The following is a 17995-nucleotide window of genomic DNA, read 5'->3' on the forward strand; positions in this document are numbered from 1 at the left end:
TGATAAACAATTAATTATTAAAGGAACCCTTGAATTGCATTTTAATTTTGATATTTCCACTTATTTCGAATTGTTTTTGCTTAAAAAATAGTTTTTCCTCCAACTGGTTTTTTTCAATTGTCTCCGCTGTTGTTTGTTTCTCGACAGAGAAAATAAAATGAAAGAAAATGCAAAAACAAATCTGCAGCCAACATCAGGTTGTATACGAAGAAAAACGAAACAAAACAGAATTTGCCAGTACAGAGCATGGTACAATTACTTAGGTAGATGCCTCAGCCCAGCTGATCGAATCTAAAACGTCAAAAAACTAGGAATCCGCTATGAAAAATCAAAACAAAAAACCATATGATTCGGTAAGTAAGAGATAGCATGTGTTCACTTCACTGTGTAAACACAAGCGATAAAAAGAGACAACAAGAAACCATTTGGCGAACATTTTGACAGTTTACATTACAAAAAAAGTTGCTTTGTTGTAGCAATTCGCCGATGTTTCTACCTAAGTAATTGTACCATGGTACAGAGATGTGTGTACCCCCTCTTATTCCCCTCTACTCCCTCGCCCATAAACTCAATTTTCTTTCCCATCAACTTTCCCTGTGTAAACAGGGACTTTCATATTAGCAATTTGCAATAACAATGGTTGAAATCAGCTGGTTTTATCACTTCATCTTATGTATTGCACCATGGTTGACAGTTTGGAGTACTTTCAATCAAAATGGTAGGTCTGTTCGACAACTTCGCAGCATGGTGGAAGAAAGGTGATACAATAATAGTCGTGTTCCTTTACGTGGCTGAGGTTACCAGTTTTTACCACTTTTTAACCGCAAAGTGTTCCCTTACTTTCAAAAGCATACAATTTATATAATAGCAGTTCACGACTTTTACCATTTCTTGCCACTGTTACCATTTTTAAAAGTAAAGGAACAGACCGATTACCAACCGATGTCTGAATTTGCTGTCAAAAAAAATTAATCAAAGTCCATATTTACATTAAGCAATTTTCCATGCGGCAATTGTCAGTTTGAAGGAGAGAAAGTGACAATTGCTGCAAGGAAAATTGCCTAATGTAAACATGGACATGAATAAATAACAATATTTTCCCTTCTATCAAGAATGTGTTTACATCTTTATTTAAGCTTAATGAAGAATATTTTACCGTTTTCTTCTATACTTTGGGGATATTTCGCGAAAAAAAATTGACAGCAAATGAAGACTACGGCCTGAATTCGCCCATTGGATGACCTTGTTAAATTCGCCTTGTTCGCAAGTAAAAAGTATTTGCAAGTTATTGCAAGTACTTCTCATTTCTCTTTTACTGGAGAAGTGTGTTATCGAACAGCATTTTGCAAAAGGTTGTACACATTTGTACAAACTTTTGAGTTATCGTACAGACCTAATAATTGGCCTGTTTCTTTACTTTTGAAAATGGTAAAACCGGCAAAAGTAGCAGAAGTTGTAAACTGCTCCCATATGAATTGTATTGTGTCTGTAGTAAAGGAACGCTTTTCGAGTAAAAAGTAGTAAAACTTGAAGATTCTTGCACGTAAAGGAACATAGCTAATGTATTACTGTGAATTGCGTGTTTACATTTTGTATGTGACTAGAGTTGTATAGTTCATTAACGATCTAGTTCAATTGAACGATTCTTTGAAAAGAGCGTATGAACTAGATCAGTCGATATAGTTCATTATAGTTCAATAGCTCAATGAGCGCCGACCGAAAGATCCACGAAGAACGATCATTCGGATCAATATCGTTCACGGGCTCCTAAGGCCGCCATCAGACCATCTGCTTTTTCACATGTATGTTGTCACTTTGGGTATACTAATATACAGAACAGCTGATTCATACATGTGAAAAAGCAGATGGTCTGATGGCGACCTAATCGTCCTAATCAAATAGAAACAAGCATTATGCTTGGTTTACATTTACGAAATTCACTCGATTTCAACTGTCAAATCCATAGGTTAAACGTCAAATGAAATCCAATGGATTTCAGATGAGATTTCTTTTGACGTTTGAGCTATGGAATTGACAGTTGAAATCGAGTGGATTTCGATCAGTGATGGCCACCAACAACAACTTTCCTATGCCCGCGGGCATACGACACACACGTACACTGTAAACACATTCGTTCGGTTAACGCATTGTTTACGTTTCCACTCTCACTAGCAAGTTATAATCTGCAAATGTGTGATTTTGGCCATCACTGATCTAGATGAAAACAGATTATAGAACCCTGGTTTTTCCTGAATTCCTAAAGGCCTGCGTACATAAGCTGCTCTGCCTGATTGCCTTGCTTTCCTGCTTTATTTTTGACATAATAAAAATAAAAAAATAAAGAAGGCCGAGGAAATTTCGAACTGGGTTGCCCTTTTCTTTTTTATTATTTTATCAGAAGTAAGCAAGGTAAGCAGGCAAGGCAGCTTATGTACGCAGGCTTTTAAACGCCAAAATTACTAAACACAAAACCAACAAGTGGGTTTGTTTACAATACATTTTTTGAGCATTTTATAAAAACGCGAAAAATGAATGAAGTGTCAAAGTTTCTCCACATAATCGAAGTGAAATGATTGTTTCAATGCAAAGCTGAAGAATTTCTTCCATGCAAATGTTCTAAAAACAATTTTAAAAATCATTGAATTCGGTTGATTTTAAAATTGTTTGGCATATTTTTCAAACAGCACACACACATACTAAGCTTTCCTTACCTAGGCGTTTACACCAGACAGTTTGTCTTCAAATACAACTCTGATTTACTAACACATACATACATTTGTCGTTTGTCTCCCAGCTTTCCATCATTTTTTTAAAGACAGCCTGGTTAACAAATTTTTGACATTTTTGTAAAAATGTGTAAGATAATAATTGAAATGTGTTGAAAACAAAAGAACATAAACAAAAACAAAATATGTGAAGGGAAAACAAAAAAATCAATGATTTTCATTCATAATTTTAAATTGTTTTTGCAGTTGTCTGGACGCCTACGTCACACAGACAAGTTTTGGGATTTTGACAATCAATACATGTACTCAACTGTCCTGTCATTTGTAAACGCAGGGTTAACCCCAAAACAGCCGTGTGCACGGCCATCCACTGGTGGATGCTCTAAAATACTCTTAATTAATTCTACAACTCTTGGGCGTTTAAGTATTTTTTGTAAATATTCTTTAATAATTCATTTGGACAACATTTGATATTCTCTTTTCCTATATTGCTCACCATTGCCCCAAAACATAGATGAACACTCGCCTTTACGTTTTCGTACTATTTACCATACAAATGCTCTCTTCTTGTTCATCATTGGCAGCGTTGTCAGTATTGGGGATTTTTCCCCAAATTGGGGAATTTTTATTTGAAATGGGGAAAAAAATTTCGACTTGGGGAATTGGGAAAATGTTGAGGAAATCTGAAAAATATTTGGGGATTTTTGGGGATTTCATTTTTGACTAATTACTTCAGATTATCTGATCTTTTTAATTTCAGTGCGTGAATAGCAGTAGAGCAAGCGTGATGCACAAATAACATGCATCATATACTAACTGGTCGCAGCTGTAATAATTTATGACAGATTTGAAGTGTTATCATGCGGTTCGACGACTGACAGCGTACTAGAACAGTGTGTTGAATTGAAATAACATTTTCCATCATTTCTATGGCTGAAGTGGACTTAACTGCAGAAATGATTTCTGGATTGATGGGCAATGATGAAACTAAACTTTATTTAACATTCATGGCTCCAATTATAAAAGAGATAAATATGCTTAGGCCCGTTAATATATCCTTTTTGTAGTTAAATGTTGGCCAATATCGGACAGATAACGCGTTTTTTATTCCTACATGTTAGCTTTAATAATAAGTGTCAAATAAATTAAAATTAACTTTGTGTTCCTTTTAAAATTTAAAGCAAAGACGTATAGCAATAAAGACCCGAACAAATGCATTTTCCAAAAACATATGCTAATAGTTCCACATTTTGGTTACAGATGGCTACACAACTCACTGGAATTGATAACAGCAATGCCAATCGTTTTTGATTCCCATTTCTCGAGGCAGAAAACATTAACGTCGTGTTTTGTGGCTGAAATTTATTTCTTCACTATTTCTTATTTTTATTTAATAAAAAAACAAAAGTCAATGCCGTAAAATTTGAGTTTTAATGTTTTTCTTGTCAATATTCCAATGAGTAACAGTTTTCGTTTAACAGAATGTTGCTATGATGTCGTAGCAACAGAGGTTAACTCCCTCTACAGTTAATTTTTCACAATTGACTTTTCCTATCTTATAATATTGACATCTTTGTTTAAAGTGCGCCCAAAAACAAGAAAAAATTGAGAGCAAATTCAAATCAACCAATCCGATTTGAGTAAATTTGATGTATACAAGCTGTTTTGCTTGAAATGGAATGGAAAATTTAAAAACAAATCCCTGGTAAAGCGAACTTTATTCCTTATTTTTCTTAAAGTAACAAAAAGGCATTTTAAAGAAGGTATGTAAGAACGAGCCTTAAACCGATGCTCTTTGCTAATATGTATACATTTTTCACTGTGCACTCGAATATTGAAACCATTTATAACAAAAATTAAAAAAGATATTGAAAAAATAGTGGAATCGATCGAAAACGACTCGGCATGTTTACCATGAGAAGCCACGGATCTAGGCTTTAATTTTGACTTGTACTTTTTTGAGTAAACAATTATTAAAGTTAAAAAGACCAGTGCTGAATATCTTAAACGCTGTTAATACAAATGCTGAAACCGATGCCTACAAATATGCAATTTCTTAAATTTACAAGCAATTTTACCACAATATTTTCAGCAATTTACTTGGTCAACACAATTTTAGCTATATACGAACCTATTTAGAACCAGTTGTCAACACAAAAATCTCCACGAATGTTTACGAATCGCAATGGAGAAAGTTATTATTCGTAAATTGGAGATGGTATTAAATATGCTTTCCGTTCCAACAAGTAATTATTAAGTAGAAAGAGTCTTCTATTTTGAACCATATTCAGAAATAAAATGCAGTACGAGTTACTTGAATAAATAATCAATTTTCTAACAAGTCCATTTGTTGTAGAAATTTTGACCCACCTAAAGAAATGTCAAGGCCTACGTACATAAGCTGCCTCGCCTGGTTACCTTGCTTGCTTCTGATAAAAGAATAAAAAAGAAAAGGGCAACCCAGTTTGAAATTTGCTCGGCCTCCTTTATTCTTTTATTTTTATTCTGTCAAAAATGAAGCAGGAAAGCCAGGCAACCAGGCAAAGCAGCTTATGTACGCAGGCCTTTACACCTCCTTCATTATAAAAATTCACATAAATCCAATGAGACTAATGATTCTGAATCATTTGAAATTGAAGTTTTCAATATCGTTGGTTTAATGCATATATGTATAAGTGTATAGAATACTTTACAAGTTTAATGATATGAATGTCAATAGTAAAATATAACTACTTTTGATTTTTTTGTAATTATTTGTTAAAAAATTTTTGGGGATTTTTTTGAGGAAATTCAATGAAATCTGGGGAATTTTGGGGAAAAGTTTTGGACAAGTTGGGGAAAAGAGGCTAAAAAATACTGGCAACGCTGATCATTGGCCCAAAAAGTGGTAATACTGGAGGCAATTTTTAAGAGAGGGGAAGAGGAGAGACAGCGGAAATGCCTTCCTCTTCTACCACAGGCGGCTACCAGACAAATTTCTTCGGGTAAAAAATTGTTTCCATTTCCATTCCCCTTACGTGTCTCTCCTACAAACTGAGACTTGCCGCAAGTAAACTTGCCTAATGTAAATTGGGACATAATATAACAGCTATACCTAATTTAAGTCGTGACGTACAAAAAATATTCACCTACCGCAACAACGCTCTCTGAGCGTCCATATTACCCAAATACGTTGAATCCGAAATCCCATTTAAAACACAAAAACCGCGCCTGAAACTTTATTAAATGTTTTCATTCGTAAAACAAAGGAAAAATTTCCAATAAATTGTATTTCATGTTTTGTTGGGCTTTTGTTTTCAAAATACAAAACACACACATACATACATGCAATAACATATCGTACGTTCTGTCAAAGTTGAAATGTTCGGCACATACCTATATACGGGCGTATACCCAGGGCGTGTGTGGTGAAAAAAGTAGAACACATGTATTCTTATGAGAACTACCGAAATACGTCGAGCGTATACTTTTTGTTAGTTGAAAAAGTTTAACTTTGACAGAACTTTATTGTTTGTATGTGTGTGTTTTGTATTTTAAAAACAAAAGCCCAACAAAACATGAAATACAATTCATTGCAAAGGAAAATTATTTGTTTTTAGAATGAAAATATTTAAGTAAGTTTCGGTCGCGGATTTTGTGTTTTAAATGTGATTTGGGACTCAACGTTTTGGGTAATACGGACGCTCAGAGAGCGTTGTTTTGGTAGGTTGGTGAAATATTTGTGTACGTCCCGTCGTTATTTAGGTTTAGCAGTTCAACTTACAAAAAGTATACGCTCGACGTATTTCGGTAGATCTCATAAGAAAACATGTGTTCTACTTTTTTCACCACACACGCCCTGGGAATACGGTCGTATTTAGGCATAGCAGTTATAAGCCTGATATGATACTAGGTCTGTTCGATAATTTCGCAAGTAAAAAGTACTTGTAAGTTATTACAACTACTTCTCATTTCTCTTTAACTGAACAAGTTTGTTATCAAACAATATTTTATAAAAGTTTGTACTAATTTATACAAACTTTTGGGTTATCGAACAGGCCTACTGTTATATTCAATTTTCCATTGTCCTGGTCCACACTAGAGCGATTTCAATGAAATTGGGTGTTCTTAGATCGAGTTCCCCACTAAAGCGATTTAAAAAAATTACGTTAGTATGGAATTCGATCTAAGAACGCATAATTTCATGAAATTATTTCAATAGTGTGGACCGGGACATTGCATGCATAATATTTGTTCAGTGAAATTTCCCTGGTGTGGAATTTCATATAACTTTCCTCCTTGAAACTGGTTGTGTGTAACTACGTGTATATTAAATCGATTTACGTATCCCTACACCTCAACAACTTGTCATCAAATGTCATAGCCAGTGTCAGTGTCTTTGTTTTCTGATCTCGGGACAGGTTTGATTTTCTCTCGTTCTCGCTATTTTTTTTTGTACTTTATTACTGCAACGAAGGACAATCAATCCCCCCAAGAGTTGTTGGCTGCTCCTAAGAGATACCGCTAGGACATAGACGTTGATAACGCCTATAACATCAGCTTAGATTTATCTAGGAAATCTGTTATGACTGATAATTTCTCCAGACCAAAAGTGTTAATGAATTCTTCCAGCGAATTACTACTACATAGCGAATCAAATGAGTTTCTTATGGGAAGATACTTGCGACACGTAAAAATAATGTGATTTGCATCTCCTTCTGTGTTGCATACATCGCACATTGCTGAAGGCATAACTCCAATCCTCGCCATGGTGCTGTTACAGAAACGGTGCCCTGTCATGATTTAATCTTTACATTTAATGGGATTGATGGAAAACTTCCCGAACCAAGTATGTATATTGACGTGTGGGAAAATCTTGAAAAAAATGCGAACTACCGCTTTGCGACCTTTCATTGTATTTGCTGTCCCATTGCATCCATAACCTTTTAGTAACCTAACCGGTGGCATCTCCAATAGTCAAGGGGATGTCCACTTCCGAGCCAAACTCTTTTGCTCTTTTAGCAGCTTGATCTGCCGCCTCATTCAAGAATATGTTTGCATGACCGGGTATATAGTGCAATTCTATGACCCCATGAATACCATCGGCAATCTTTCCAATCTTTTCAACTAGATGGTTTCCTCTTCCACCAGCCACATTATTGATATTGTTGTTTACAGCGAACGCCAACACCTTTGATATAGCAATCAGCTCAGCTGACATGGACGACATATGTAACTTTATCATTGTAGAAGGCAAATACAGTGCCAGAACCTTTATGCACGAAGGCTGCTCCAGTGAACTCCGACGTAACAGAACCATCACTACAGAAAATTTCAAAGTTTTCTTTTTCTAGGCAGTTGAGTTTTTCTTGAAATAGGCAATTAATGATCTCCGAGTTGCTTGAATGTTTGTTACTTGCCATCCCTTTGAAGAAATCTTCCGACACCTTAATGTTAGGCATTTTGGTTGGAAAGGGGGACGCCTTCCCAACACAATACGTCTCCAAACTTATCAGCCATTTTACGGATGTTTTTTGGGCCACCCAGTATATTTAGAAACTTGGACCTTTTGTCCACTTGATCAAGTGCATAGTCTATGTGTTCTCAGGCCGAGTTATTGCAGGCAATGTAGAAACCAAGATACTTGATATTTCCAACATCCGGGATACTTGTTCCTTCATGAGATAAATTGAGCTGCCAGGCTCTTCTATTGAAATGGATCGCGCTTGTTTTCGCCGGGTTAAATTTCAAATTGATATCTTTACACATGGTTGCGAAATCTTTTATCTTTTTCTCTAGCAGTTCTCGGGCGTTATCGAAGCTTCTTTGCTACATCAGTATAAAGAAATCATCCGCAAACTGGAAAATTTGGCAATCATTGTCGGCCAGTTCATGTAACTCCGCGGTGTAAATATTAAAGAGAAGCGGACTTAGGCAACTTCCTTGTGCAATTCCTCCACTAACGGTGACCCTCCTATTATTCAAGCACAGGTTTCTCCGGCTCATGAAGTTAATAATCCATGCCACAATATGGCCGTTGACTTGCATCTTTTCCAATTTATGACACAGGATTAATGGATCCACACAGTCGTACGCTTTCTCCACGTCAACGCAGAAGCCAAGTACGTGCTTGCCCGTAGCCTTTCCGGCATAAACTTCGTTGATCAGATCGTTAATGCACATTGATGTGGAGTGTCCTGGTCTTAAGGCATACGATCTTGCTGGCAGTAGGTAATTACCCTCCACATGTTCCTACAGGCTGTTCTTAACAAGCGCTTCTAGGCATTTTAAGGGAACACTTAGCAAGGAGATCGGCCGATAATTAGATATATCAGTGGGATCCTTGTCTCTCTTCGGGATGGGCATATTTTGATATCCCTCCAACCTTCTGGGATCTCTCCTTTGTTCCATATCTCACACAACTTGAAGAAGTCTCTTTTTGCTTCCAACGACAGGCTCTGAATCATACGAAATCTTGTCTTACCCAGGTGCTGATGCGGTACTCCTGGACTTAATAAATGCTTCAAAATCCTCAAACGTAAAAACTGGAGGTAAACCAGAACTTTGAATAGGCATCGCCAGATGACCATTGGCCGTCATGGTATGTTCAGAAAGTATTCGGAGGTATTCACTACTCTGATCCCCATCCCAGGAGTGATTGCTCGGCTTGTTCTGTTTATATTTCCTGACATTCTTCATTATCCTCCAAAATTCCTTTCCCGACGTCGTTGACGATAACTCTCGCATAACAGCATCAAAGTTCTGTATCTTGCGCTGTTTAATATCCACCTTCAAGGCATCCTCCGCCTCCTGAAAAGGCACCAGATCCTCAAACTTCTTGGTTTTGCGGTATTTTTTCCTTGCGGCATTTCTGCATCTAAAAAGTCTAGATGTTTCCTCGCTCCACCAGGCTTTAGGCACATATTTATTGTCTGGTGGGATAGTTATGGTGTTATGCTTGATTATGGAGCTTATTTTATTATTGAAGTGCTCTATGTTGCCCCCTACATTCATTTTGCCGACTTCACTGATAACCGCTTTCCGACATACTTTGGTAACAATGTCTATTATAATCGGATGGTGATTGCTATTTGTTAATTTACAGACAGCCACAGTCCACACTGGACTGCAATCAAAATTCTTTGAAGAGGCCAGATCAAGCACAGACCGATGGCGGTCACCTAGGAAGAAGGTTGGCTTCATATCCAGCATCAGTTACTCTAGGATCCTCTGCGAAGGCATTCGCTGCCAGTGCAGACTTGAACACAATTTTTCCCCCGAACCAGCCGGAGCGGTGGGCGCAAAGTTTTGTATTTCGGCATTTGCAATGTCGGCTCTTGCAAGCCCTGTTGGTACTTTGGAGGCAGCATTCGTTTGAACAAACTTAACATCTCCTCGGCCACGAGATCTATCTAGACTAGATACTCTCTTGCTAGCATTTCTCTCCATAACAGGAGGGTCACCAGTGTCTCCCGGGTCGCCGGGCATCTTGAATGGTACAAAAAGTACTTACAGTTTGATTACTGTGAAATTACTACACAAATCTAGAACTTTCCACATGTTCTCGGTTTAATGACAAATAAACACAAAAATACTGTTCTCGAAGCAAACACGAATTTGCTATAATTTCCTTGAATCTGTGATTGTATAGTTTGATGAAAATTGAATTAAAGCCTGGCAAATGCTTCGATTCCAGAAAAATCACGAACGATTGCCAACAATATTACGGGGGATGATTGCGATGTTCACACTTCGGATGACTACACGAGAATGGTTCTCGCTATTTTATTGTGTGAAGTTTTAAAAGTTAACCAAATCTTGAAGTCTAGAAAGCACGAATAAACCCAAGACCACGACGCATAAAATACAATTATTTAAAATAAATATCCTAACTAACTATAAGAAAAGAAAACCCTAACAAATTTCGGAGCAAGTTGAGTTTAAGCATTAAGCTCGGAAAAAATTATAATTTTTTTTATATAGCCGGGCTTCGGCCGGGGATTTAAAACTTTCTGCTATGAACAGGAGCCAATCTAGGGAACGGGAGCAACATTTTCTTTTAAATTAAAATTTTTCTCTAAGTAGCCAAGATTTAACAAGGAATTTTCGGAACTTCGGAGGCCCATATTGTTACGCGCCGGCTATCCGCTGAATAAATTCAAAGCAAAAAATCAAACAAAAATGTAGGAAAAATATACGAGGTCGGTTTGGGCATGGTAAGATAACAAATTTGCCTGGCTAGCTCATCCAGGAGGTAAGTTCTCAACCCGTTATTCTTCAGCGCGCGAACATATTAAAATAAACATTCCATGCCACGGAAACCAAACGTTTATTAAAAGTAGAGTTGATTTTAAATTATATTGCACAAGGTCAATTGTGAGTCATTGTTGTATCTTACCTGTGACCATTTGTGGTATGACGAGGTCTAATGTCATACCGAGGTACACTTGTCCCACCCTGTCACCTATGACATTGTATGTACCTTTAATTTAACAATGTCCCTTAATGTGACCTTCAAAACCTAAAAGCCTTGATTACCCAACATTCCTTTTAAATGCGAAGTCAGTTTAGCATTTCATATTCATAACAAAATTCATTTTATTGAACATAATTCATAATAAGATTAGGAAACATTTAAATTTAAAAATGAAAAATTAAATGCATATTTGCATTAAGTATTAAATTAATTGAACATAAAAAAAATAGAAAAAAGGAAAAACTAAGAAAAAAGGCTAAATGTCAAAAATATTGTTTAAAACAATAACCCCATTTTGTGCAATCGCACTAACCAAAAAGTCTAATTTGAAAGCCTGATGATTGAGCTCAATAATCTAGCACTCGAAAAATTACCCATTAAAATATTATATTTGGGTCAGGTCGAAAAATGTTTGCTGGGTTGTGTTCTAATATTTGACACTCATCTTCTTTTACAAAAAAACTAGACTATTCTTAATTCCTAACGGGATGTTATTTACAAAAAAGAAACTAAAAAAAATATGTATGTCTAATATGTATGTACATGAAGGTCAGCTAAGTACCGTTATGTACAGAAAGCAAGAAATTCAGAGAAAGCAAAATTCAATAAGTCAGAAAAATTTATGTATACATATGTATTAGATATTTATCAATATCTAAATATGTCGTTTATGAACCGTTATTCATGATAATCAAAAAAATATATATAGAACAAAAATATTTTGCAAAAAATATGTCGAATAATTCACATATGTTTAGATGTCTTAATTATGGTTATGACTTAAATTTTCAGCAATTCACTACATTGTATTTTTTTATTTATACATCACCGCATAAATTGTTTGTGTGGTTATGTCTGGAGGCACCTTCATAGCTGGCATGGTACAAATACACAGGTAGCCGCATCGGCAATTGTTGGTAACATAAGGTGTCAAAATTTGACATCAATTCAATGCAGTTGACACATTATGTTACCATCAGCTGGCATGATAATGCTACCTGTATTATTGTACCATGATAGCTGGGAAGGATTGATCTTGCTGTTATCGAAGTCTGTTCCCCCTTCCTTAAATGGTTAGTGACGTCAAAAATTCCAGAATAATGCTTTTAATTGTTGTTGTAAATTCACTTCGCAATTTACCAATGTAAGGTCAGGAATGCCCTTTGCAAGATTTGGAATTCTCCAGTTTTGTTGATGTCACTATGCATTAAAACACAAAATCAGTAAAAAAATCACTTTGGACAAACATGCATATTTTGCAATGCCTTACCTTGAAAATAATTCAAATTTATTGCAATAAATGCAAATTTATTTGTAAGGCTTGAGGTGTTTGCAAAATGTCACAATGTAATATTCACTTATTAATGTTCTTATTATTTGTAGATCTTCTTATTAGAATATCCCCTTTTAAGAGGTTATGTGACAGGCTTTAACATTTGTGCACACTTTGCTAAAATATTTATTTTCACTACGGTCGAAATATGATTTTTTTTCCTTGCTGTTGTGCTCCCTTTGCTGATTTTTAATAAATGATCACTGTGATGGCTTGATCGTGTTTCACATTTACACATACGTATATGTGATAGTGAATGTAATTTTGACGTACAGTGGTGCCAAACTCCAGTGTTGCCACTAGGCCATCCTTAATGATTGACGTAGCGTATAGCATCGCGTATGTCGTCAGTCATATTAAGGTCGACACACATTGAGTGCGCCCTAATAAAATAAGGCGATCCGTTTCAATATCTAAAGAAGTATGGACTTCCGCAAAAAATGTTATATATATTTGTAATCAGGGTAACGAGACATACATGTGGAAAAAAAATTGGTATCGATCCGAGCCTAATGCTTAAACTCATCTTAAGCGTTCACCTTCTACCTTACCGGCAAGGGTGGCCCTACCAGTAGCTATACTACCGCCGGCATCGCTATCAGGATCATCACGCTTACTAGACCTCCCCATCGCGTTAAGGTGACAATCCCTCGGGGATGTTCACAAACATAAATCAACCAAAAATTAAATCAATCATCTGTTTTTTAAATAAACGAAAAATGAAAAAACAGATGATTGATTGTTTTCAGGAAAGAGAAGAGTTGCAAATGTTTGCTAGAAGAAATTTGTCCAGCAAGAATTTGCAAACTCTCAGTGAAATAACTGTCAAAATGTCTCTCTGGTTTTGTGTTATCAGACGACTTCCAGCAACAATAGGTACAAATTTTAGGGTAACCAGACAGACCTAATATAATCAGCCTGATTGATACTAGGCCTGTTCGATAATTTCGCAAATAAAAAGTACTTGTAAGTTATTACAACTACTTCTCATTTCTCTTTAACTGAACAAGTTTGGGAACAAGACGGGAATACGAGCGCACCTACCACAGGTAGGTCTCGTTGCCCTGATCACAAAAATATATATGTCGTCTAGATGTAGTCCATACTTCCCGAGATAAAGTTAAAAATATGTAGCCGAAGGCCGGCTAATTAGAGAAAAATTAATATATTTATTAATATATTTATAAAATAAAAAAAAAAATCGGGCGTGTAAACCCGTCTTAAGCCCAAGTTTGTTATCGAACAATGTTTTGTAAAAGTTTGTACTAATTTGTACAAACTTTTGGGTTATCGATTTATTAATTTTCCATTCCACACTAGAGCGATTTCAATGAAATTGGGTGTTCTTAGATCGAGTTCCCCACTAAAGCGATTTAAAAAAATTACGTTAGTATGGAATTCGATCTAAGAACGCATAATTTCATGAAATTATTTCAATAGTGTGGACCGGGACATTGCATGCATAATATTTGTTCAGTGAAATTTCCCTGGTGTGGAATTTCATATAACTTTCCTCCTTGAAACTGGTTGTGTGTAACTACGTGTATATTAAATCGATTTACGTATCCCTACACCTCAACAACTTGTCATCAAATGTCATAGCCAGTGTCAGTGTCTTTGTTTTCTGATCTCGGGGCAGGTTTGATTTTCTCTCGTTCTCGCTATTTTATTGTGTGATGTTTTAAAAGTGAACCAAATCTTGAAGTCTAGAAAGCACGAATAAACACAAGACCACGACGCATAAAATACAATTATTTAAAATAAATATCCTAATTAACTATAAGAAAAGAAAACTCTAACAAATTTCTCATTTTTTTCATACTAAATGCAATAGAATCCGTCGAAGAAGCAAAAAAAGAGCAGCAAAAATGGATTTCGGAACGGTAATGATTTTTCGTCAATAATCTAACAAATTGAAATAATAGAATCATTTTTTTATTCGGCTGCTATTTAGCTTCTCCATATGGCAAAGAAGAACAGCGAAACTAATAAAAATGATGTAAGTAAATTACATTAAATTACACTGACATACAATTACAAAATGCAATACAAGGAGACATGACGATTGGATGGATGATAGTTCATTGACATTTGATGAAAGTGTCTCAGCGATGCGCCGATTTTCATTGAATGCATTCAATTGTTTTTGTATTGCTGTCTCTTCGTTGGGACATTGATTTGATGTTTAACATTTCTTTCTATAATTTAGGGGAAATATTACAGCACAAAATTTGCTCCACCTAAAAAGGAATCCAAGGAGAAAAAGTTATCCGACAACATAAAAAAGTTCCTGCAAAAGAAGGAGGAAGAAGAAAGGCCCAAACAAAGGGAGCAACAGGAGAAGTTAAACAATTTACTTTCCATGAGAGATGAGAAATCCAAGAATAAAATTAGAAAAATGTTAAAAGTCACAAAGTCGGCAAATAGGTCGGTATTAGAAGATGCCGTCAATACGGAACACACTGCTATCACTATGGCCGGTGTGGATCAACCAGATGCGGATGATTATGGTTATGTCTCTACTGAGGCTAATTCATTTTTCCAGAAATATATTGATAAGGTAAGTGGAGTCTATTTTAAGGAGATCGTTGGCTGTAGGTTTTTGTTGCAGGTTAAAGATGTAAAAGAAGACAAAGGTTTTGCCCCAAGCAGACCTCAATCCCTTAAAGATCTCACTGGTACAAAGGAACGTGTAAAGGCAGCTATTACACGTGAAATTGAGGAGAAAAATAGTCACACCCGAACTCGTACTCCAAAGGAGCACTCAATGACCAGCAGTCCAGGTGTAAATGTTGCAAGGTCTTATTCAACTTCCAAAACTCTTTATGATCCGGAAGCTGAGCGACGAGCAGAGGAGGAAGAACGTAAGAAGAGAGAAGAAGAAATACGCAAGAAACGAAAAGAAATTCAAAAAAGACCACCCCCTCCATTGGATTTCCAGGCGCTACTAAAGTTGGCTGAACAAAAACAACATCAACCCATTGAACTTCCTGTTGCCGAGCCCAAGAAAAAGGAACCTGAAAGATTGTTAACTTCTAGAGAAAAAAGAGAAATGGAAGAAAGAGAGAGGGCTAAAAAGGCACGAGAGCAAAGAGATAGGGAACGTAATGAAGAAGGAAAGAAGGGTTCAAGCAAAAGCACTTCTTCATCATCCACATCCTCCTCTACACATACTGTGCAAAGAATGGAGCCAAATGGCAGAATACCCAAACTAAGTCAAGCAGGTTCTTCAAATGGTAGCAGCAGTAGTAAAACTTCAAGCAGTTCTGATAGAAAGCCATCAACGGCAACAACACATGACACTAAAAAATCTTCAAGCAGTTCAAGTTTATCCTCATCGACAAATAGCTCTAAACATACCTCAAGCTCAATTAATGGATCATTGTCAAAAAGCTCAACATCATCAATGTCATCATCCTCCTCATCAAGTACAAAAACTAAACCAAGTGCCTCCAGCAGTAACACCGCCAAACCTTCATCAAGCAGCAGCTCAATGAGCAGTAAGCAAAGTAGCAGTGCAACAGCCAGTAAAAATCCCTATGGAACTGCCAGCAGCAAACAACCATATAATGGACCAGCGCGGGAGTTTCCACCTCGTGATACAAAAGCTATAAAGACGAGAGAATTTCCTCCACCTGATGTGCAAAAGACCAGACAATTTCCTCCACCTGATGTTCAAAAGACTAGACAATTCCCTCCGCCAGATGTACGACGAGGACCTCCATCATCAGGAGCCAGTAAAAAATCATCCTCGGCTCCTAAAAGTGAGTAGATATTTTCGATATCCAAAAAGCAATAGCGAAGTAAATAATTTTCACTTCAAACTGAAATACAATATCATTATTTTTCAGGACGCATTTTGGATGATGATGACGATTCAGAATATGACTCCGAATTGGATGACTTCATTGATGATGGCGACGAGGAAGAAGATTATTCCTCACATATCAAGGCTATATTTGGTTATGATAAATCAAAGTATGTTGTAAACGTTTTCAATACCTTTTATGATATTGATTATCAACATACAAATTTTATGATTATTATAGATATAGAGATATCGATGAAGAAGACGATCGTATGATGGAGGCTAGTTTTGCACAAATTCAACGAGAGGAATACATTAGTAAAAAGATTGGTATGTTGAAGGCATATAATAGTTCACTCCATATAATAACAATATGTTTTGGGTTTATTCAACAGGTATGCAAGAAGATTTGGAAGATATGAAATTAGAAGCTATGGAAAAGAAACGTAAAATGATGAAAAAGCGCCGCCTTCTGGATTAGACATCATTATCTTCAGTAAATGCTTTCATTTATTATTTTACGCTTATTTTAACTTGCTATCATTTCATGGAGAACGGATTTATCTACACATATTATGGCCAAAAACTAATTTCTTCAATATACTATTATAATTATGCGCCCTTATAACCTTATTCATATATGAATCTTTAAATACATATTTATGTATGTTATATATTTTACTCAATAAGTAGAAAAGTATTTTATAATAATAAAATAAAAAACTAATGTTATAACAAAATGCAATATAAATGGAATGGTTGTGAAAAACTTAATTGTGATCAATGGAATGAAAAATAGTAAGTCCGCCCTATTATTATACGGGGGTTATTTTGAATGAAAACTCCCCGTTCCCCGTGGGGTTTGAATAACCCAATATGTTGTCAGAAACATTATTGTGATTTAAAATACAAAGAAATTTAATTTAATTTTTATTTGACAAACACAGTAACCTAGCCCATAGGGCCATGAAATGAAAATAATCTTAATGAAAATATCTTTAAAGACACGTTAAAACTTTCATACTAGACTTTCACTGCTTTTGTATGAAAGTTTCAACGTGTGGCTTTAGAGTAACTTACGTTTGTTGTCAAAAATAGTCTATGCCTTGGATATTCCGATATTCCCATATTTTAGGTTATAGATTTTTAATCCGGTAAAATGTATAGACAAAACTATCTATCGATATTGATTTTTTGCAAGCTCTACTTGGTGTAGTTTTGTATTGAAAAATAAAATTTGAACTGTGGCCAGACAGTTCCAGAACCTGCAAATTTTTACTACGATACAAATGTTTCCTTTTGGTCTGTTCCAGGACAGCAAGATTCTACTAATTATTGCCACTTTTTCCGATAACATAAAGGAAAAATTGTTGTTAATAAAAATTAGTATCTTCTTGCAGGTGCTGCAACAGCCATTTTTTGTAATCGACAAAAATAGTAAAAAGTTGTAGATTTTAGCAAATCTGGAACAGACCATATGTTTTATAAAACGGCATTCACTTTGAATGGTTAACAATTATTTTGCAATAATGGCCCCGGCACATACGGTACGTTGTGCGTCGCGTTACAACAACCACATGAAAACTTCAAGAACAAACTTGGCATCACTTACATTTTTTTCATGTGGTTGTTGTTTTTAACGCGTGACGCAACGCACAACGTACCGTATGTGC

General features: G+C 35.9%; 1 protein-coding gene and 1 long non-coding RNA gene across 4 annotated transcripts; one reads left to right on the top strand and one right to left on the bottom strand.

Moving 5' to 3' along the window:
- Positions 1 to 11278: 11278 nt before the first annotated feature.
- LOC141397391 (uncharacterized) lies at positions 11279 to 12716 on the bottom strand. The gene is made up of 2 exons (XR_012411391.1): positions 12452 to 12716; positions 11279 to 12381 (listed from the first exon to the last, which is right to left on the bottom strand). It is a non-coding gene; the product is annotated as an uncharacterized lncRNA (long non-coding RNA).
- A 1405-nt stretch (positions 12717 to 14121) lies between these two features.
- LOC141399362 (protein SPT2 homolog) lies at positions 14122 to 17073 on the top strand. 3 transcript variants are annotated; one of them, XM_073977948.1, is made up of 8 exons: positions 14122 to 14153; positions 14349 to 14397; positions 14469 to 14513; positions 14724 to 15074; positions 15126 to 16278; positions 16366 to 16492; positions 16564 to 16652; positions 16718 to 17073. In XM_073977948.1, the coding sequence occupies exons 2-8, from the start codon at positions 14383 to 14385 to the stop codon at positions 16801 to 16803; spliced, it is 1866 nt and encodes a 621-aa protein (XP_073834049.1). In that variant the 5' UTR covers positions 14122 to 14153; positions 14349 to 14382; the 3' UTR covers positions 16804 to 17073. The 3 variants fall into 3 exon arrangements, with proteins under 3 accessions (XP_073834049.1, XP_073834050.1, XP_073834051.1); XM_073977949.1 differs by having other exon boundaries at positions 14125 to 14227; XM_073977950.1 differs by lacking the exon at positions 14122 to 14153 and adding an exon at positions 14172 to 14201.
- The last annotated feature ends 922 nt before the right edge of the window (positions 17074 to 17995 follow it).

This window comes from Musca autumnalis, unplaced genomic scaffold, assembly GCF_047663935.1.
Source record: "Musca autumnalis isolate F117 unplaced genomic scaffold, ASM4766393v1 scaffold_3, whole genome shotgun sequence".
NCBI classification, from domain to species: Eukaryota; Metazoa; Arthropoda; class Insecta; order Diptera; family Muscidae; genus Musca; species Musca autumnalis.